The sequence below is a fragment of the Thalassophryne amazonica genome, chromosome 2 (genome assembly GCF_902500255.1).
Source record: "Thalassophryne amazonica chromosome 2, fThaAma1.1, whole genome shotgun sequence".
NCBI lineage: Eukaryota > Metazoa > Chordata > Actinopteri > Batrachoidiformes > Batrachoididae > Thalassophryne > Thalassophryne amazonica.
In genome coordinates, this window is record NC_047104.1 from 96,930,585 (window position 1) to 96,953,427 (window position 22,843).

General features: G+C 40.4%; 1 protein-coding gene across 4 annotated transcripts in view; it reads right to left on the reverse strand.

Annotated features, from left to right (window-relative positions):
- LOC117527782 (zinc finger protein 821) overlaps positions 1 to 22,843 on the reverse strand; it is a 74,563-nt gene that overhangs the window by 34,366 nt on the left and 17,354 nt on the right. Inside the window, exon 1 of one of the 4 annotated variants that reach the window (XM_034190294.1) lies at positions 16,149 to 16,552. The exons of 1 other annotated variant lie outside the window; for it this stretch is intronic. In XM_034190294.1, the coding sequence (XP_034046185.1) occupies positions 16,149 to 16,188 (40 nt within the window). In that variant the 5' untranslated portion in view covers positions 16,189 to 16,552. Of the gene's footprint in view, positions 1 to 4,235; positions 4,626 to 16,148; positions 16,553 to 22,843 lie in introns of those variants that run through there. 2 more of the 4 variants (XM_034190287.1, XM_034190279.1) reach the window with 2 other exon arrangements.

A 22,843-nucleotide genomic window follows, 5' to 3' on the forward strand; every position in this document is an offset into this window, starting at 1 on the left:
CCTTAATTAGGATGTTTTAACCTCGAAACAGGCCGACGACGGCGCCTGGAAGCGCTGCAGGACGTCCCGCTCCGTGGGAAGTCCTTACACCGACAGAAACACCCCATAATCTCTCATCAGCCGTTAAACTTTTCACAGAAAACCAGCTTAATTTCTCGAATAGTGTCCACTCGGATATTCCTCACAGGTCCAGAAAAAATTTTGATAAAGCAACGCGCGCCGTCTCGAGCAGCGTGTGAAACAAAGGAATTCAGCCGAGAGGGCGGGACCACATCTCACTCAAGGCCTGCCCACAGGGAAATGACGTCACCGACGCGTGAAAAAACTCACGCATGCGCACGAGGGTTCAAGCATGATTGGTGTCGCATGTCATTCAAATCCATATAGTTAAAAATAAATAAATAAAAGGGTCGGTTTATTATCTAAGAGACCTCGTATATATATATATATCTTCCGCAGCTTACAAGTCACCATGATACAACTTTTAACTGTGTTATGTCTTCAAAATCGGTCTTTTGCGGGCTCTCCTGTGTTGGTGCACAGCTTCTGCTCTGCTTTTAGCGGCTTCACTGGAGTTATTATCTTCCATGGCTTTAAACACACATCCACTTTCACGCAGTCACCCAAATTTTAACTTTGTGTTCATCCAATATTGACTGAAAAATCACTCTTTTGTGAGCTGGTGTTCTGCCTAAATGCTCGTTTGAAATGTGATGAGTCACTGCCTCAGTGCGCACACACAGCGGAGCTCATGTGATCCATTAACAAGATATTAAATCAACATATGAGGTCTGTTAGAAAAGTATCTGACCTTTTTATTTTTTGCAATAACCTTATGGATTTGAATCGCGTGTGATTGCATCAGCCAAGCTTGAACCTTCGTGCGCATGCGTGAGTTTTTTCACGCCTGTCGGTTGAGTCATTCGCCTGTGAGCAGGCTTTGAGTGAGCACTGGTCCTCCCCCCCTCGTCGGATTTTCATTGTGAGGGAAATGTCTCAACAGCTGGAGCACCGCTGCATCAAATTTTTCCAGAAACTTTGAGAGACAGCCAGGTGGACACCATTCGGAAAATTCAGATGGCTTTCAGGGACGATTTTATGGGTTATCACACAGATTAAGGAGTGTTACAGCCGGTTTAAAGACGGTGCACAATGGCGGAGGGTGCGCCGCGCTCCAAGCACTTTTCCGGCACATTCCACTGTTAAAAGAGATTTTGTCATGAAAACAGGAGCGGAGGAATTCGCCACAGAGTCGCTAATGGAGCGGAACGAAAGCACCTCCGTGTTGGTCTCACAGGACATGTTGTGGCATGCCCAGCTCTTCGACAATTTCTCGGATACTCACTCGACTGAAAAGCCACCCAAAGCCGTCTGAATCTTCCGAATGGTGGAAGAGCTGGGCATGTCCCGTGAGACTTCCACCACCGAGGTGCTTTTTGTTGTGCGCCATTACGCGGCTCCGTCCTGACACGCAAATTCCGCCGCACGTCTTTCATTACAAAATCTCCTGTAACAGTGTAATGTGCCGAAAAAGTGCTATGTCCACCTCTCTTGCCATTTCTCTGGTAGTCAGACGACATCCCGGATCAACACAGCCTTCACTTTGGAAATGATCTGGTCGTTTCAGCTTGTCGATGGCCGCTCAAAGCGCGGCATGCCCTCAGCCGCTGTGGGCCGTCTTTAATCCAGTTGTAATGCTCCTTAATCTGTATGATGCCCATAAGATCTTCACTGAAAGCCATCTGAATTTTCCGAATTGTTTCCACCTGGCTGTCTCTCACAGTTTCTGAAAAAATTTTGATGCAGCAAAGCAGCAGTCGCTCAGCCATTTTCCTGACAATGAAAATCCGCTGAGGGGGCTGGACCACTCCTCACTCAAAGCCTGCTCACAGGCGAATGACGCAACCGACAGGCGTGGAAAAACTCACGCATGCGCACGAGGGTTCAAGCTTGTCTGACGCAATCTCACGTGATTCAAATCCATATGGTTTTTGCAAAAAATAAAAAGGTCGGGTAGTTTTCTAACAGACCTCGTACAACAGACAGACAACATACAACAGACATACTTTTACAGCTAGGACCTGTTTTATCAAGCTATAAAAAAACATTAAAATAGTTACCTTAAGTTGTTCCACATGGAGCAGGAAAGAGAGGAAAAAAGCATCCAGATGAAACAGTCCTCTGTGATTCCAGAAGTGATTAGAGGTGCATCAAAGGTTTGGCAGAAAATGATTAATCCGCTACAAATGAATTATTTTATATAGAGTCCAGCGCACAGAGCAGGAGTAATTTCAAAAATAGCCTCTCGGGTCCTGCGTAGCTGCCAGGCGCACAGACAATGGGCTTTTAGCAGACTCGTAAGCACCACGCAAATGCCTCTAAGCCATCACAGTAACTTGTACACAAACTTCCCCACGCTGTTATTGCTGAATTTTTAACTTCTTGAAATTCGCGCCATGCTCACAGAGGAGCCGCGTTAACTGAAGATAATGCCTCTAAGAGCCACTCAGAGCCATGAAACTCCCACGATAATTGAAGAAACCCTCTCACAGTAAAGAAAACATGCTGCGTGGCTCCTTCTTCATCCTTCATTATTATTATTATTAAATCATCAAGTTGTGAAAGAGCTGTTAAGAGTCCATGTAAAATGGACCAGTAATTAGTAAGTCAATAATTGTATTGATGCCACATCAACAGGGCTTAAAGCAAAAAAAAAAAAAACAAAACAAAAAAAAATTATGGCCAAATCATAAGCTGTTCACCATCTACCTTTTTATAGAAACCCTTCTGCGATCATGTCCCAGGATTTAAGGCAAAACAAGGCTGAGACAGCTAAGAAAACAGCAAATTGTTCTCCTGCTGAACAAGATTATATTTCACTCACTAACCATTGCAGTTATTTTCTAATGCAGCACCATATTATAGAAAGACTTTAACCTACACATTATTTAAATACTTCAGGATAAACAATATTTCAGTACCAATTAAAATCTATTAGGCTAAATAAACAAAGACTTGTGTGAGCTTTTTTTTGTCAATAAAATTGTAATAAGAATTTTTTTGTTGTTTTTACAAAAAACATAAATAAATACAACATCCATGGCTGAGAAGTAACCTGTGATGGACTGATGTCCTGTCCAGGTGAAATTATGGAATTGTTTATTTCATGCCACAGAAAGCAGATAAATGCACCCACCCAATGGGCCTCGGAACCTATGAAGACTTGTTTTTTTTCCCCTGTATCTGAGTTACACTGATGCTAAGATAACCATCTGATCTGGGGAAAAAACAAAACAAAACACAGATTTAGGTCAGTAATACAAGATATATAAAATTGTTTCAACTTGATCTAGCACAAAATAAAATGTGAGATGACCTGAGATTTATGTAATTGGGAAAACATGTTTTAGACTCCAATATTTATTTAAAGTACATGTAAAGTTATAGTGGTGTTCTCTATTTATACAATTGACAAGAGGTTTAGGTAGACGGTAGAAGAAGGTCCAATAATTATGTCTCTTCCAATTTGGACTTGATTATATATACACAAACCAAAAACTTCATGATGAAACTTCATGATGGTAAAATATAAACTGTGCATGACTAATCAGACATGATTATGTATACATGAACCAAAAAAGAAACTTCATGATGCTAAATTATAAACTGTGCATGACTAATCAGACATGATTATGTATACATGAACCAAAAAAGAAACTTCATGATGCTAAATTATAAACTGTGCATGACTAATTAAACATTAGAAAATCTATGGGGTATTTTTGATAACAATATGAACTTACATTTGTTATATGACAAACTATTTCATTTCCACTGCTGCCACCACTACCCGAACCCAGATAAGCGGCTAAAAATGAATTAATGGCGCACTGGTTTTGAGCTTAGTAATAGTCACTCTGCAGTAAATTCATGAAGAAATTACACAGGGTACTCCATGAGCTGTTGCAGTACTCTTCGGCCGCTTTGTGCTGATTCGCCTGTTTTGTGCATGCTGTAGGACCGTCCAGAGCTGCAGTGTCACCGGGGTGGACCTCCCGAAGCAGCGGCAGAGTTTCCCAGTTGCCTCAAGAGTGAACGGCAGCCACCACGCTGCTCGGGTCCAATTTGAAATGCGCACCACGGGGTGAACGCTTACACATCACCGCCTTCACCAGCACATGATCATGCATCCATACCTTTCCTGGTAGCTTTTTTTTTTTAATGGCATGTCTCACCTGCTTCCAGAAGCCTTTGGAGTTGGACTGGGAGCCCACACAAAGTGTGGGTTTGGTGCCATATTCCCACTGCAGTTCGGTGACTCCTCCTTTGAGGCGTGGCTCCAGGTGCTCCAAGTTCTCCCACTTCAACAGTCGCATCGTCTCCTGTATGTCTTTGGACGTGCATTGCATGTCACCACCGGAGAACTTTCCGTGGTGGTTTCTGCTCCTGTGTGGTGCTGCGGTTACCCCATGCTCCCATGCGTTCCCTCTGCTGCGTGCACAGGAGGAGACGGAGACCTAGTGCACAGCCAAAAACCAGCAGCACCCAAGATTCTTGGTTCTTTGAAAATTCTCATCAGATCTGTTTTGATCTTGCATATGGCCTTTTGGCAGCCCAACTGACAGAAACCCGTCATAGTGACGGAAAACTTTAATCCCTGCATCAATCATTGAAACTGAACATTCACCAGTTATCCCTCAACCCTGATGCATCTCCAACTCACGGAGCCTCCAACCCAGGCTTTTGCGCATGGTGGAACTGTCCATCTGATGGACTATACAAAAATCTTTACTGCCTGTCGCAATGAATCACCTGTTTCATATCAAGATCCTTTTAAGAAATAAGTAAATTAATGAGCTTTAAGATGGAGCATACAGAAACCACCCTTTTACTGCACCAAGCATGACTGCTTTATTGCCATAGCAACATGGAAGAAGCATCCACTGCACAGTATGAATTTTTCAACACTAGTGCATTACCTATAGCGAGGGGTTTTGTTCTCTCCATGGCAACCTTAAAAAGATCTAAAGTTCTATCAGAGCATTTTGCAACTTATGCATGAAGATGCATGATAAAGACGAGACAAATGTAGTATTGATAAAAGTTGATCTATGATCACCAACTCTACAATCTCTCTCAAAACATAAAACCAGCTAGAAAAAAAATATACACAGATAAAACAGTCTTCTGAAGACTTGTAATCTCATGCCCACATGAAGACAAGCATTAGAGATCATCACTAAGAAAACTTTTGTCCAAACCGTCCAACGCTGCAGCGCAAGCTAACAAATGTGAGCTCACATTAACTTAACCTGCACCCCCCACCACACACACACCTTTATGGACACATGCTAGTCCTGTTCAGCAGCCATGGTGCAATCCCACAGGGGACGCAGCCTGCACTATTTTCCTCTTGCTGTTTCGCTACTCAGCATCTCTCCCTCTCTGAGTACCACCCACACTGAACAGCCTGGCTCGCCCTCTGTCCTCCCTATTCACATGGAGCTCTGACTACTCCCAGATCTATACAATCAGTTCTGAGGGGGAGGACAGAGCGTCATAGAATGACAACCCATATATGGCTAAATTAACAGTTTTTGATGCCCATATTTATAACAGCCTTGCATGCAAGATTCCGTAAAAGCCCTTAATTTATGTTTCACTCTGAAAACCTGCATTTAGTTGCCAAAGCTGTTTCAACGGAGGCAGTTGTGTTTAATGCTTCTTAGACATTTGCACACATTTACACATTTCTCTTCAGTTAGCTCAAATTAGTGCAAGCTTAACCATCCATTAACAGATCAGAGAGAAGCCTTCTGACTTCACTTACCTGAAACTGACAAGACATAATTATAGCCCTCATCACAATCCTGAAGTATTACACACACACACACACACACACACACACACACACACACACACACACACACACACACACACTGTGTGTGGGGAAAAAAAAAAAAACACTTATCTTGAGCTTTTTCATTTTTTACTAGTGGGAAGAAGCTAGGATGTGGACACATTTTGGACACTTTCCTGCAGTGAATTTCAGGACTCTATTAACACTGGAAGAGCAGATCCACATACTGAACTATGAACCACAACACAAGCTGGCTTCATGGCACATAGCCAATGATTGATGTGTGAGAGTTACCCATCCCCCAACCGCCATGCTCTGTCTGTACATCTGTCTATCCCCCCCGCTTTAGTCTCTACCACAGCGATGTTATCTCAGAGTCTGTGTGTCTGTAGGCAGGAGGTGACGCAGTGTCTGACTGGATCCAGACAAAGAGACAAACTCATCAACCAACAGACACAGAAAAAGAAGCGGGGGGGGGGGGGGTGCATGGCGACGGGGTGCAAAACAAAACAAAAGACAGAATGCCAGAAGTTTACTCAAACACGAAGCAATGGGGGTCCTGCTGAATTCAAGGCCACTCCTTCTCAGCTGTTGTCCCCTCCAAAACATAGAACACTGTCTACATCTGTGGGAGGTGCTCAGGACTCTGTCCATCTACAGACAGGGACGGAGTTAAGAAGGAGAATGAGGAAGGTAGGCCAAACATATGATCAACAGTGAGCCAGTACTAGAAAGGTGAACTTCGAGTGATAACCATGTTTCTCTAAAGGCAGAAAGAAAAGACTTTCACTGGTTGGTAAGCCTCCTGAACATCCCCAGTTCAATAAAAACCTAATATAATTTACACTTATTTGGAATTATGGGCCTTTCACACTGAATACGTCAGATGCATCAAAAATTGGTCTAAAAAGCATTATTTTCAATGAGACGCGTTTCTTTTTAGATACGTCAGATGCGTCGCGTCAAAAGCCGAGCTAAACCGACGCTTCTGACGGGAGCGCGCATTGCCGCTTGTCGGCAGGCTGATGCAGTGAAAGTTCAAGCCAATCCAACTTTCGACACTGAGTTGTGACGTATCTTTGCGTTGTCCAATAGGAACAACGCGTCGGGCCAAAACACGGCAGACTAGTGGCAGAAACCACTGATCTCTACAAAACAAACGCGTCACAGGACTGCTCATTTATGGAGCAGTTTTCTAAAGAAAAATCCTTGGAAATGTTTTTGTTGTTTGTTACCTCAGAATTTCTGATTACTGTTAAAAAAAAAAATAGAACACTTGTAATTAAAATAGCTAAATAAATCAATAAATGGTTCTTTAAAAACCTTTCATCTGTAAATTAAAACCACCTGTGATTTCAGATCAGATAATTTCTTGTTTAACATAAGGAACCTCTGACATTTATTTTTAGACAAAACAACATGGAAATTTGTACTTTTTTTTAAAGTCTGGTAGATTATTTATATCTCATTTCAAACATAAACAGACACTGTAAATAAATACAAATGTTTATTATAAATGCAACAGGAAATAATTTAACAATGACTGCAGTGTGATTGTAAAGTAGGATTTCTGTGACATAAACCTCATGATGAATTTTTTTTAATGGTCATTTCAACTTGTAATTTCGCCAAAATATGTAATTGCCTTTAATGTTGTTATCAGGACAGAGTCATTTCTAAAATATGAATTTGAGCGCAATAAGTGGAGAGCTTCTCCCTGTGCAAATGTCTTTTGACTTTGATTTCGTGGACATTTTTAATGATCTGTTCATTTATTGTTAAAATCTAAAATGAAAGCTTTTTAAAAAATAATAAAATAGTTGATGTTGAAAGAGCCTTTTATTTAGAAGCAGGTGATGTTATGCTGGATTCTCGGGACCAGATGAAGGTCTCTTCTGCAGCTTTGAACTCTGATGGTGTTGCTGAAGACACTTATGTCCTATTTTGAAGAGCAGAGATGTTTTCTTTCGACTGGACTTTGTGGTGTTCAGCTCATCAATGGAAGTTTGGTTGTCTGCACAGCAAATGTTCCTGATTGGGACAAATAAAAATATTTCTTTAAAGAAACAGTTTCTTTATATTTAAACAGTTTATATATAAAAAAGGAGAAAGCAAAAAAAAAGATAGAAAAAAACGCCCGAAAAAATAAGTTATTTAAAGTTGAGCTTTTGTGGTGTCTGAAAAAAGCTGTAGCTTTATTTGGTAAAAATAAAAAAGACTGAACCATTTAGAAATTAAAGTGTTCACTCAGATCAACTGTGCCAAAAGGCTATGCTAGCGTTAGCCGATCAATAAACCTTCACAGCAGTTCAGCAAATGTCACGTTTTATTTTTACATTATCCTCACCTAGATAAAGCTGCAGAACTAAACTCCGTTGGGCAAACTGGGACTTCACATATATCCAAAAAGTGGGAGATTTCAAACTGAGTGGGTTTGCTCCATCACCCCGGCTGCCTGCCTCGCTCTGCCCAGTGATGATGCCTGAAGGCTGGCTTCTCCATGCGGGTTGGCCCGCTGTCGCGGTTCAGTCGATATCCCACCAAGTCATCAGTCCTCCCTCAGACAGCGTCACTCCGAAAAGTAGCTGAAAAAAAGCTTCTCCCAGCAGGGTGATTGGAGAATCGTTCTACTGCTGTTTTTAAAAGCTTTTTTGTGGTTCAGGTGACCCAAATTCAAGATGGCGATCACTGAACTTTTCAGATTGTGGAAACAGCCAGAGTGTGACGTGGCAATCTCCGCCCCCTTGCCACTTCCAAAGCCACGCGTCTGACGTCATGCGTCGGATGCGTTAAAAACGCATCTTGACGGACTGGAAAGCGTTGACGGATTGGCCTGAAGTATGCAGTGTGAAAGGCCCATTACTCTGAACACAAGACAACAGAGCCACCACAATGCAAAGGTGAATCACATTTTATTTTGAAATGCAACAACCTGCTTAAATCCAATTGGGGAAAATGAAGACGGAAGAAATTCAAGTTTCGATAATTTTAAATACAACCCCAATTCCAATGAAGTTGGGACGTTGTGTAAAATGTAAATAAAAACAGAATACAATGATTTGAAAATCCTCTTCAACCTATATTCAACTGAATACACCACAAATACAAGATATTTAATGTTCAACAACAGACTGGGAAAGTTGATGGATGCTCAAAGAACACCTGTTTAGAAACAAGTGATTGGGTATAAAAGGAGCATCCCCAAAAGTCTCAGCCGTTCACAAGCAAAGATTGGGCGAGGATCACCACTTTGTGAACAACTGCATGAAAAAAAAAAAAAAAAAGTACAACAGTTTCAGAACAATGTTTCTCAATGTTCAAGGAATTTAGGGATTCCATCATCTACAGTCCATAATATAATCAAAAGATTCAGAGAATCTGGAGAACTTTCTACACGTAAGCAGCAAACCAACATTGAATGCCTGTGACCTTCAATCCCTCAGGTGTCACTGCATTAAAAACCGACCTTATTGCGTAAAGGATCTTACCGCGTGGGCTCAGGAACACTTCAGAAAACCATTGTCAGTTAACACAGTTCGCTGCTACATCTACAACCCCCGGCAAAAATTATGGAATCACCAGCCTCGGAGGATTTTCATTCAGTTGTTTAATTTTGTAGAAAAAAAAGCAGATCACAGAAATAACACAAAACTAAAGTCATTTCAAATGGCAACTTTCTGACTTTAAGAAACACTATAAAAAAAAAAAAAAAAAAAAAAAAAAAATCAGGAAAAAAAAACTGTGGAAGTCAGCAACGGTTACTTTTTTAGACCAAGCAGAGGGAAAAAAAATATGTAATCAATTCTGAGGAAAAAATTATGGAATCATGAAAAACAAAAGAATGCTCCAACACATCACTAGTATTTTGTTGCACCACCTCTGGCTTTTATAACAGCTTGCAGTCTCTGAGGCATGTACTTAATGAGTGACAAACAGTACTCTTCATCAATCTGGCTCCAACTTTCTCTGATTGCTGTTGCCAGATCAGCTTTGCAGGTTGGAGCCTTGTCATGGACCATTTTCTTCAACTTCCACCAAAGATTTTCAATTGGATTGAGATCCGGACTATTTGCAGGCCATAACATTGACCCTATGTGTCTTTTTGCAAGGAATGTTTTCACAGTTTTTGCTCTATGGCAAGTTGCATTATCAATCAATCAATCAACTTTTTTCTTATATAGCGCCAAATCACAACAAATAGTTGCCCCAAGGCGCTCCATATTGTAAGGCAAGGCCATACAATAATTATGAAAAACCCCAACGGTCAAAACGACCCCCTATGAGCAAGCACTTGGCCACAGTGGGAAGGAAAAAACTCCCTTTTAACAGGAAGAAACCTCCAGCAGAACCAGGCTCAGGGAGGGGCAGTCTTCTGCTGAGACTGGTTGGGGCTGAGGGAAAGAACCAGGAAAAAGACATGCCGAGAAGGGGGGCAGAGATCGATCACTAATGATTAAATGCAGAGTGATGCATACGGAGCAAAAAGAGAAAGAAACAGTGCATCATGGGAACCCCCCCACAGTCTACGTCTAAAGCAACATAACCAAGGGATGGTCCAGGGTCACCCGATCCAGCCCTAACTATAAGCCTTAGCGAAAAGGAAAGTTTTAAGCCTAATCTTAAAAGTAGAGAGGGTATCTGTCTCCCTGATCTGAATTGGGAGCTGGTTCCACAGGAGAGGAGCCTGAAAGCTGAAGGCTCTGCCTCCCATTCTACTCTTACAAACCCTAGGAACTACAAGTAAGCCCGCAGTCTGAGAGCGAAGTGCTCTAATGGGGTAATATGGTACTACGAGGTCCCTAAGATAAGATGGGACCTGATTATTCAAAACCTTATAAGTAAGAAGAAGAATTTTAAATTCTATTCTAGAATTAACAGGAAGCCAATGAAGAGAGGCCAACACGGGTGAGATATGCTCTCTCCTGCTAGTCCCCGTCAGTACTCTAGCTGCAGCATTCTGAACCAACTGAAGGCTTTTTAGGGAACTTTTAGGACAACCTGATAATAATGAATTACAATAGTCCAGCCTAGAGGAAATAAATGCATGAATTAGTTTTTCAGCATCACTCTGAGACAAGACCTTTCTGATTTTAGAGATATTGCGTAAATGCAAAAAGGCAGTCCTACATATTTGTTTAATATGCGCTTTGAATGACATATCCTGATCAAAAATGACTCCAAGATTTCTCACAGTATTACTAGAGATCAGGGAAATGCCATCCAGAGTAACGATCTGGTTAGACACCATGCTTCTAAGATTTGTGGGGCCAAGTACAATAACTTCAGTTTTATCTGAGTTTAAAAGCAGGAAATTAGAGGTCATCCATGTCTTTATGTCTGTAAGACAATCCTGCAGTTTAGCTAATTGGTGTGTATCCTCTGGCTTCATGGATAGATAAAGCTGGGTATCATCTGCGTAACAATGAAAATTTAAGCAATACCGTCTAATAATACTGCCTAAGGGAAGCATGTATAAAGTGAATAAAGTTGGTCCTAGCACAGAACCTTGTGGAACTCCATAATTAACTTTAGTCTGTGAAGAAGATTCCCCATTTACATGAACAAACTGTAATCTATTAGACAAATATGATTCAAACCACCGCAGCGCAGTGCCTTTAATACCTATGACATGCTCTAATCTCTGTAATAAAATTTTATGGTCAACAGTATCAAAAGCAGCACTGAGGTCCAACAGAACAAGCACAGAGATAAGTCCACTGTCCATTATCATCTTGAAAAATGATTTCATCATCCCCAAACATCCTTTCAATTGATGGGATAAGAAAAGTGTCCAAAATATCAACGTAAACTTGTGCATTTATTGATGATGTAATGACAGCCATCTCCCCAGTGCCTTTACCTGACATGCAGCCCCATATCATCAATGACTGTGGAAATTTACATGTTCTCTTCAGGCAGTCATCTTTATAAATCTCATTGGAACGTCACCAAACAAGAGTTCCAGCATCATCACCTTGCCCAATGCAGATTCGAGATTCATCACTGAATATGACTTTCATCCAGTCATCCACAGTCCACAACTGCTTTTCCTTAGCCCATTGTAACCTTGTTTTTTTTTGTTCAGGTGTTAATGATGGCTTTCCTTTAGCTTTTCTGTATGTAAATCCCATTTCCTTTAGGCGGTATCTTACAGTTCGGTCACAGATGTTGACTCCAGTTTCCTCCAATTCATTCATTTGTTTTGTTGTGCATTTTCGATTTTTGAGACATATTGCTTTAAGTTTTCTGTCTTGACGCTTTGACGTCTTCCTTGGTCTACCAGTATGTTTGCCTTTAACAACCTTCCAATGTTGTTTGTATTTGGTCCAAAGTTTAGACACAGCTGACTGTGAACAACCAACATCTTTTGCAACATTGCATGATGATTTACCCTCTTTTAAGAGTTTGATAATCCTCTCCTTTGTTTCAATTGACATCTCTCGTGTTGGAGCCATGATTCATGTCAGTCCACTTGGTGCAACAGCTCTCCAAGGTGTGATCACTCCTTTTTAGATGCAGACTAACGAGCAGATCTGATTTGATGCAGGTGTTAGGTTTGGGGATGAAAATTTACAGGGTGATTCCATAATTTATTCCTCAGAATTGAGTGAGTCCATATTTTTTTCCCCTCTGGTTGGTCTAAAAAAGTAACCGTTACTGACTGCCACAATTTTTTTTTTCCTGTTTCTTATAGTGTTTCTTAAAGCCAGAAAGTTGCCATTTGAAATGACTTTAGTTTTGTGTCATTTCTGTGATCTGCTTTTTTTCTACAGGCCGGTGATTCCATAATTATTGCCAGGGGTTGTACAAGTGCAAGTTAAAACTCTACCATGCAAAGCGAAAGCCACATATCAACAACATCCAGAAATGGAGCCGCCTTCTCTGGGCCAGAGCTCATTTGAAAAAGTGTGCTCTGGTGTGATGAGACCACGTTTCAAATTGTTTTTGGAAATCATGGATGCTGTGTCCTCCGGACAAAAGAGGAAAAGGACCAGATTGTTACGAGCGCAAAGTTCAAAAGCCAGCATCTGTGATGGTATGGGCGTGTGTTAGTGCCCATGGCATGGGCAACTTACACATCTGTGATGGCACCATCAATGCTGAAAGGTACATCCAAGTTTTGGAGCAACACATGCTGCCATCCAAGCAACGTCTTTTTCAGGGACGCCCCTGCTTATTTCAGCAAGACAATGCCAAGCCACATTCTGCACGTGTTACAACAGCGTGGCTTCATAGTAAAAGAGTGCAGGTACTAGAGTGGCCTGCCTGCAGTCCAGACCCGTCACCCATTGAAAATGTGTGGCGCATTATGAAGTGTAAAATCCGACAACGGAGACCCCGGACTGTTGAAGAACTGAAGTCGTACATCAAGCAAGAAAGGAAAAGAATTCCACCTACAAAGCTTCAACAATTAGTGTCCCCAGTTCCCAAACGCTTATAGAGTGTTGTTAGAGGGAAAGGTGATGTAACACAGTGGTAAACATACCACTGTCCCAGCTTTTTTGAAACGTGTTGCAGGCATCCATTACAAAATGACCAAATATTTGCACAAAAATAATAAAGTTTATCAGTTTGAACATTAAATATCTTGTCTTTGTGGTGTATTCAACTGAATATAGGTTGAAGAGGATGTGCAAATTATTGTATTCTGTTTTTATTTACATTTTACACAAAGTCCCAATTTCATTGGAATTGGGGTTGTAGCTCGTTGCTCAGCAAGGCCTTGGTTCCTCTCCTGCTCAGCCCTCTGTGCACCTGTTCTGACAGTAAGGTCTTTTTGCAAATGGTAAATGGACTGCATTTGATATAGCTCTTTCCATCAACATCAGATGCTCAAAGTGCTTTACAATAATAGTAATAGTGCTGTGCTCTTGTTTAACCATGGCAGGATTTCCATTACGTCTTAAAGTTTATTTTCCTCCCAACTGCAAATTAAAATATTTTGATAATTTCTTCCATTTTCATGGATGCTGTAATGTTGTTATGCATGCTGTGACATCTGTAAGTACTAAGGCTGTGCTAACGTTTTAACAGCTGTGGTTGCTTTTGAGGATGCCACATGGTACAAATCTGGTATGTTACATCATCAAACCATGCACCAGACTGGAACACATTTGAGGACAACTGTGATCTTCACATACCAATTTGTCACAGATATAGACTATAACCATTCAGGGTGCATATCTGTGAAAATGAGAATGTAGCTTTAATCTGCTTAACCTTAATAAATACTTAGAAAGTGGCTCGCCGTATGTAGCCATATCAATAATGCAAAGATCTATTTGTACATAACATAGCAGCCAATCTGCTCTGTGTGCCTGATCCCATCAGATCTCTGAAACTAAGCAGAATAGCTCCTCATAAATACTTGGATGGAAGACCAGGGGCTGTGTGTGTGTTTCTTCAGGTAGTTTGGTCAGGAACGGCATCTGGCGTAAAGCTTGTGCGGATCTGTGCTGGCTCTACTGTGGTGTCCCTGTACAAAGATGGGAGCGGCTGATAATGAACAGCTGCTCCCATGTATGTATGTATGTAGCATGTAGCTGTATGTAGCACAGCCGTGTTATGATTAGATTTTAAATTATGCATAAAGTTTCTCCACTGATATGCATGATGACTTCATGCTACAACTCATTGTTGAGTGTGAGATACTGTGGCCTAAATGGTAGGATGTCAGACTTCTGATCCAGCAGCACGGGTTTGCATCCCAATCATGTTGATTTCCCCCAAACCTGAACTTCAATTACACTATGTAACACAATTTTTGTTCCTGGCTTCTAAGTGTTATATTTCAACTGCTTATGTCTAAAGTCTATGGAAAAATGACTACAATCAGCACAAAATATGATTTTATTTTTTTTAACGTTCTAGAAAGTTCTAAAAGTTTCTTAAAATTTCTAGATAATTCTGGAAACTTCTAGAAAATTCTGGACAGTTCTAGCAGTTAAAGAATATTCTAGAAGACTACTCAGTAGTAGTGAAGGCGAATCGAGAATATTCTTGAAAACAGACAAATTTCAAAATATCATTGTCCTGATCACAGAAGCAAAGTTTCTGTGGAATAACAGCTATTTTCTATTTATTTAAGGCATAACAGGTTAGGAAAACACACTGTGTACCCAGGAACAAACAAAAATAAAAATTTGTTACATAGTGTTATTTAATGGCTGCAGAAAACCTGGGAAGATACTTGAAGTCAGATATGAATAAGTGTTTAAGATCATTTCAAGATGTAATTTTATTCCTACATACAATAGCAAAACAAGTATAGGTGTGCACTTTCACACTTACGTGACCTATATTGCCCAATCAGAATCGCTACGTACAGATCGGCTTTTGTGTTATTTATGTATGTATGGATAGCCACTACCAAATACTTATGAAGTGGATATGCTTCTGTTACCGGAAGAGGACTTATTTTGGCTATTTGTCCAGAACACACTGTGACGGGAGCACAAGCGAGTGAATTTGTGTGTGTGTGTGTTCTGGTTAGGGTAAGGGGTCGGGTTATAAACAGCAAAATAAAAACCTTGCTCGACCAATCACAGCACGTTCCGGACAAATAGCCAAAGGAGGTCCTCTTCTGCCATGGAAGAATATTCACTACCAAATACTTATCAAGAAATTAACTGATGGGAATGCCTTATAAACAATACCCTGAAATTAAAACGACTGTATGACTGTTAACCCCATCCTTTACACTTTACTGATTAACTGAATGACAAACATCCAGTACTTTGATTATCATTTTACATGAAATATCTACAAAATTTAAAATAAAGACAAACTTTGAATAGTTTCAGCTTAAACATGAGCTTAGAAAAAAATAAATCTAAATAGGTCTTGAAGACAGGACATACAATTAATTGCAAGCACAAAACATTAACCCACGACGGAAACCATCAGTAGCTGCAGTCGTACAAGCTTTTAGCAAAAAGACTTGGAACTGTGCCTACAGAGAAACATCAAGTGACACCACTGATAGACCCCCGGGGGCGTGCCAGTAAAAGTGACCAGATAATTTATAGACCGATCAATAACATTTGTAGTGTACGATAGTTACATCAGCTCAACCCAGTAAAGAAATAAATAAAGCCAATCAATAGATATGACACAGAGCACCAATCTGACCCGAGTTCAGTGCTGTTAGACGCTCGTCTTTGCACTCGGGGACACAAGGAAACAAACTGCACAAACAATAAAAACTCAACATATTCGTCTGAATCGAGGGCGACGAACCGACCTTAAACTGCCAAGAACAGCGTCAGACACGACCTGAAATACTTACAATTTACTTTGAAAGGGCTGCTCTGTTTTCGCCTGGACATATTACTGCCCAATCCCGGGGAGAAAAAAATAAGACTCAGCCCGGTTACCGTGCGACGAGTCCAGGTGTATCCGCAGCGACGCACGCTATCAGTGCACGTGAAGCAAAGAGGAGAGGCGGAGGATCGACAACATCAAAATATATGTATATAGACAGAAAAATGTGAATACGTCCTTCCGTCGACCGGAAGAATCGAGGCCATTTCTCAAGGTAAAAAGAAGTCACATCCTTACAGCCAACAAAAGCGCTGTGCTCATGCAGTCAGAGGTTTAAAAAAAAAAGATGTCCAAAGTGAGCAGCAGCCAGCCGTGTGCTAGCTGCAGCCACGCACGAGCTCAGCTGATCCACAACGTAAACGCAAGAAAGACATGCCGAACGGGATTATGGGATATTTTACTGGAGGTGGGGGCGGGGTGAGTGTTCATGCCAAAGCTGCATGGGGCAAAAATAAATAAATAAATAAATAAATGACGTTAGTAGTGATTTCCCGCTCAAGGATTCTAACAGTCTGGTTGAGATGCTGAATACATACATACACACACACACACACACACACACACACACGCACACACACACACACACACACACGTGTGTTGCCTGTTTGGATCCACTGGCACTAGATTTATAAAATAGGTAGCTGACATTTTTTCAAGGGTGGTAATAAATTATGCAAAATTTCTATAATGAGTTAGAATGGTGTGTGATTCCAGAATGTTTTCAGAACCGTAGACCTCAACAGTTTTTAGAAGAACTCAACCTTTTATTTCCTGATAATTATGTATTTTTAATGTTAATTTACTGTCTTAATTGTTTAGGTTCTTGTTATCATATACACACTATTATTATCATCATCATTTTTTTTACTTCTATTTTGTCATTTGGTTTTTAAATGGACCACAATGGAAATAAGCAATTTCACTTTCTTGTGTCATCCATGTATTTTTAATGTATTTACAATTAGATTATGTACTTACATTGAACTTACGAAATAAAAATCACACACATACGCACTCACACTTTTAATATATAAGTGATTTACCGCCCCCTGTTGGATTGGCATGTGAGTCCAGAATATATATATCAATGTCTATTTTTCAGTGTTGCCAATATATGTAGCTTCTCCAAAAATATTAGTCCTATCAACGCTTGGTTTCGGCACCGTTCATCCTTGACCCAAAATGCATAAACATACCAAACGGCAAATGTCAGCTCTCCACAGTTTGTGCGTGATCAAAACTGCATGCACACGCGCAAAGCTTTTTGTCTTTACTGCATTCTGCTGTAAAAAAGGTGCTTTTAATTTGACAGAGACTGTGATGGAAGACATTAAAAGCACTACACTCATCACTTATGGTACTAGGAGCATAACACTTAAAGCCCCCTTCACACCGGGCCCAACTGCACTTGCGTCGTGTGGCGTCATGACAATGCCATGTGGACGCAACCCAGTGCCGAGACGAACAGTGCGAGGGACGCAAAGGACAAAGCGAATTGGATGCCAAAAATTAAACAATTAAATTGAACATGTTTAATGTGATGTAAACAAAGAGGGATGCTGTACTTTTAAGCCAATTTTGGACAATGAGATGATGTACCTGGTGGTGTTATTTATGGCATGGTTGTCTCTGTGGCACAAAGGATGTGTACAGTTTGAGAGAGTGTGCAATTGAAATTGAGCAAGTGAGAAAGAGACTCCTTGAGCGAGCCTGCTGCAGACTGCCAGCATATGGAGGAAGAGTTTAGTATTTTGTTTGTTTTGCTCGTGTTAAATATGCCTTCAAAACATGTGTGCATGCTAGGGGTGTAATGATACACAAAAATAACGGTTCGGTATGTACCTCGGTTTTGAGGTGACAGTTCAGTTCATTTTCAGTACAGTACGCGAACAAAATGAAAAACCTAATTTTGCTTATTGTTTAAACCAACAATTTATTGTAACATTATACAAACAGGAAAATAAAACAACTGCAAAGTGCTGCCTGGTAATAAGTTAAATAAAATGTTCTCAAATAAACAACAAATGTATCAATCAATCAATCAATCAATCAATTTTTTTATATAGCGCCAAATCACAACAAACAGTTGCCCCAAGGCGCTTTATATTGTAAGGCAAGGCCATACAATAATTATGTAAAACCCCAACGGTCAAAACGACCCCCTGTGAGCAAGCACTTGGCTACAGTGGGAAGGAAAAACTCCCTTTTAACAGGAAGAAACCTCCAGCAGAACCAGGCTCAGGGAGGGGCAGTCTTCTGCTGGGACTGGTTGGGGCTGAGGGAGAGAACCAGGAAAAAGACATGCTGTGGAGGGGAGCAGAGATTGATCACTAATGATTAAATGCAGAGTGGTGCATACAGAGCAAAAAGAGAAAGAAACAGTGCATCATGGGAACCCCCCAGCAGTCTACGTCTATAGCAGCATAACTAAGGGATGGTTCAGGGTCACCTGATCCAGCCCTAACTATAAGCTTTAGCAAAAAGGAAAGTTTTAAGCCTAATCTTAAAAGTAGAGAGGGTGTCTGTCTCCCTGATCTGAATTGGGAGCTGGTTCCACAGGAGAGGAGCCTGAAAGCTGAAGGCTCTGCCTCCCATTCTACTCTTACAAACCCTAGGAACTACAAGTAAGCCTGCAGTCTGAGAGCGAAGCGCTCTATTGGGGTGATATGGTACTACGAGGTCCCTAAGATAAGATGGGACCTGATTATTCAAAACCTTATAAGTAAGAAGAAGAATTTTAAATTCTATTCTAGAATTAACAGGAAGCCAATGAAGAGAGGCCAATATGGGTGAGATATGCTCTCTCCTTCTAGTCCCCGTCAGTACTCTAGCTGCAGCATTTTGAATTAACTGAAGGCTTTTTAGGGAACTTTTAGGACAACCTGATAATAATGAATTACAATAGTCCAGCCTAGAGGAAATAAATGCATGAATTAGTTTTTCAGCATCACTCTGAGACAAGACCTTTCTGATTTTAGAGATATTGCGTAAATGCAAAAAAGCAGTCCTACATATTTGTTTAATATGCGCTTTGAATGACATATCCTGATCAAAAATGACTCCAAGATTTCTCACAGTATTACTAGAGGTCAGGGTAATGCCATCCAGAGTAAGGATCTGGTTAGACACCATGTTTCTAAGATTTGTGGGGCCAAGTACAATAACTTCAGTTTTATCTGAGTTTAAAAGCAGGAAATTAGAGGTCATCCATGTCTTTATGTCTGTAAGACAATCCTGCAGTTTAGCTAATTGGTGTGTGTCCTCTGGCTTCATGGATAGATAAAGCTGGGTATCATCTGCGTAACAATGAAAATTTAAGCAATACCGTCTAATAATACTGCCTAAGGGAAGCATATATAAAGTGAATAAAATTGGTCCTAGCACAGAACCTTGTGGAACTCCATAATTAACTTTAGTCTGTGAAGAAGATTCCCCATTTACATGAACAAATTGTAATCTATTAGACAAATATGATTCAAACCACCGCAGCGCAGTGCCTTTAATACCTATGGCATGCTCTAATCTCTGTAATAAAATTTTATGGTCAACAGTATCAAAAGCAGCACTGAGGTCTAACAGAACAAGCACAGAGATGAGTCCACTGTCCGAGGTCATAAGAAGATCATTTGTAACCTTCACTAATGCTGTTTCTGTACTATGATGAATTCTAAAACCTGACTGAAACTCTTCAAATAGACCATTCCTCTGCAGATGATCAGTTAGCTGTTTTACAACTACCCTTTCAAGAATTTTTGAGAGAAAAGGAAGGTTGGAGATTGGCCTATAATTAGCTAAGATAGCTGGGTCAAGTGATGGCTTTTTAAGTAATGGTTTAATTACTGCCACCTTAAAAGCCTGTGGTACATAGCCAACTAACAAAGATAGATTGATCATATTTAAGATCGAAGCATTAAATAATGGTAGGGCTTCCTTGAGCAGCCTGGTAGGAATGGGGTCTAATAAACATGTTGATGGTTTGGATGAAGTAACTAATCAAAATAACTCAGACAGAACAATCGGAGAGAAAGAGTCTAACCAAATACCGGCATCACTGAAAGCAGCCAAAGATAACGATACGTCTTTGGGATGGTTATGAGTAATTTTTTCTCTAATAGTTAAAATTTTGTTAGCAAAGAAAGTCATGAAGTCATTACTAGTTAAAGTTAATGGAATACTCAGCTCAATAGAGCTCTGACTCTTTGTTTGGCTACAGTGCTGAAAAGAAACCTGGGGTTGTTCTTATTTTCTTCAATTAGTGATGAGTAGAAAGATGTCCTAGCTTTACGGAGGGCTTTTTTATAGAGCAACAGACTCTTTTTCCAGGCTAAGTGAAGATCTTCTAAATTAGTGAGACGCCATTTCCTCTCCAACTTACGGGTTATCTGCTTTAAGCTACGAGTTTGTGAGTTATACCACGGAGTCAGACACTTCTGATTTAAAGCTCTCTTTTTCAGAGGAGCTACAACATCCAAAGTTGTCTTCAATGAGGATGTAAAACTATTGACGAGATACTCTATCTCCCTTACAGAGTTTAGGTAGCTACTCTGCACTGTGTTGTTATATGGCATTAGAGAACATAAAGAAGGAATCATATCCTTAAACCTAGTTACAGCGCTTTCTGAAAGACTTCTAGTGTAATGAAACTTATTCCCTACTGCTGGGTAGTCCATCAGAGTAAATGTAAATGTTATTAAGAAATGATCAGACAGAAGGGAGTTTTCAGGGAATACTGTTAAGTCTTCTATTTCCATACCATAAGTCAGAACAAGATCTAAGATATGATTAAAGTGGTGGGTGGACTCATTTACTTTTTGAGCAAAGCCAATAGAGTCTAATAATAGATTAAATGCAGTGTTGAGGCTGTCATTCTCAGCATCTGTGCGGATGTTAAAATCGCCCACTATAATTATCTTATCTGAGCTAAGCACTAAGTCAGACAAAAGGTCTGAAAATTCACAGAGAAACTCACAGTAACGACCAGGTGGACGATAGATAATAACAAATAAAACTGGTTTTTGGGACTTCCAATTTGGATGGACAAGACTAAGAGACAAGCTTGCAAATGAATTAAAGCTCTGTCTGGGTTTTTGATTAATTAATAAGCTGGAATGGAAGATTGCTGCTAATCCTCCGCCCCGGCCCGTGCTACGAGCATTCTGACAGTTAGTGTGACTCGGGGGTGTTGACTCATTTAAACTAACATATTCATCCTGCTGTAACCAGGTTTCTGTTAGGCAGAATAAATCAATATGTTGATCAATTATTATATCATTTACCAACAGGGACTTAGAAGAGAGAGACCTAATGTTTAATAGACCACATTTAACTGTTTTAGTCTGTGGTGCAGTTGAAGGTGCTATATTATTTTTTCTTTTTGAATTTTTATGCTTAAATAGATTTTTGCTGGTTATTGGTAGTCTGGGAGCAGGCACCGTCTCTACGGGGATGGGGTAATGAGGGGATGGCAGGGAGAGAGAAGCTGCAGAGAGGTGTGTAAGACTACAACTTACAAAAAAAAAAAAACATTCCTAGTAAACAGCTTTTAACAAAACCTTTCCACAAGTAAAGAGCAGCACAACGGTTCCAGCATGAAGCCCTGTTCAATTTTATTCAACCTTCATATTTTTTGCCAGAAAAATTAACTTGTCCAAAACTGTCACAATCTATAAGGGATTTTTTTTTTTTAAATAAGAGAGTTAATGTTCAAGAATCCCTTTACTTTTGTACAATTTATTTGATTTTCCATCTCTTTCTATTAACTGTTCGTTTAATGTTTGTTAATATATCTGTTTAAATGCAAGTCCCTTCGGCTGCTCCCTTGTTTGCACTCAGGGTCGCCACAGCAAATCCAAGGTGGATCTGCATGTTGAATTGGCACAGGTTTTACGCCGGATGCCCTTCCTGACGCAACTCCACATTACATGGAGAAATGTGGCAGGGGTGGGATTTGAACATGGAACCTTCTGCACTGAAACCAAGCACATTAACCACTTGGCCACCACCCCTGTTTTAATATATATGTTTAAATAAAGTTTTGAAAACACAAACATTGTGGGAGAGGCAAAAAAGTGAGTAAAACCACCTTAAAAATATTTAGAACCACAAAATAAACTTGATTCTTGGTTTGTTTATTTATTTTGCCATTAAAAAAGGCCATCACCTATAAGTAAAATAACTTCTCAAGGCCAGGGCTTCTCAAAGTCTGGGGACTATTTAATCACAGTGCATCAAACAAGGTCAGTCGGCTGAGCGAGTCCAAGTGAGGAGGATTGTAGATATCCCTCCCGCTCAGTGCTTTCAGGCTGCTGCAGGCAGCAGAGGAGAAGGAGACCCGCTACCGCTCGGTGACAACAAAGCCTTTCACTTTTAGTCACCAAACATCAGAAAAATCTCCAGTAACGCCAGGAAAAGTAGCTAGATTTGTCGCTAGTCGCTTTTGAGAAAATAAGTCATCAAGAGGGTTTGGAAAGTTGCCAGATTTAGCGAGAAAGTCGCTAAGTTGGCAACACTGAATGTAAACACATGCAACGTGAACTCACCCGTGAACAGCCCTGTACTGAACCGAACGTCCCGTATCGAAACGGTTCAATACAAATACATTTATCATTACACCCTTAGAGCCTGCACAATATATTTTTCTGTGTTCAGTTTCCCATTTCC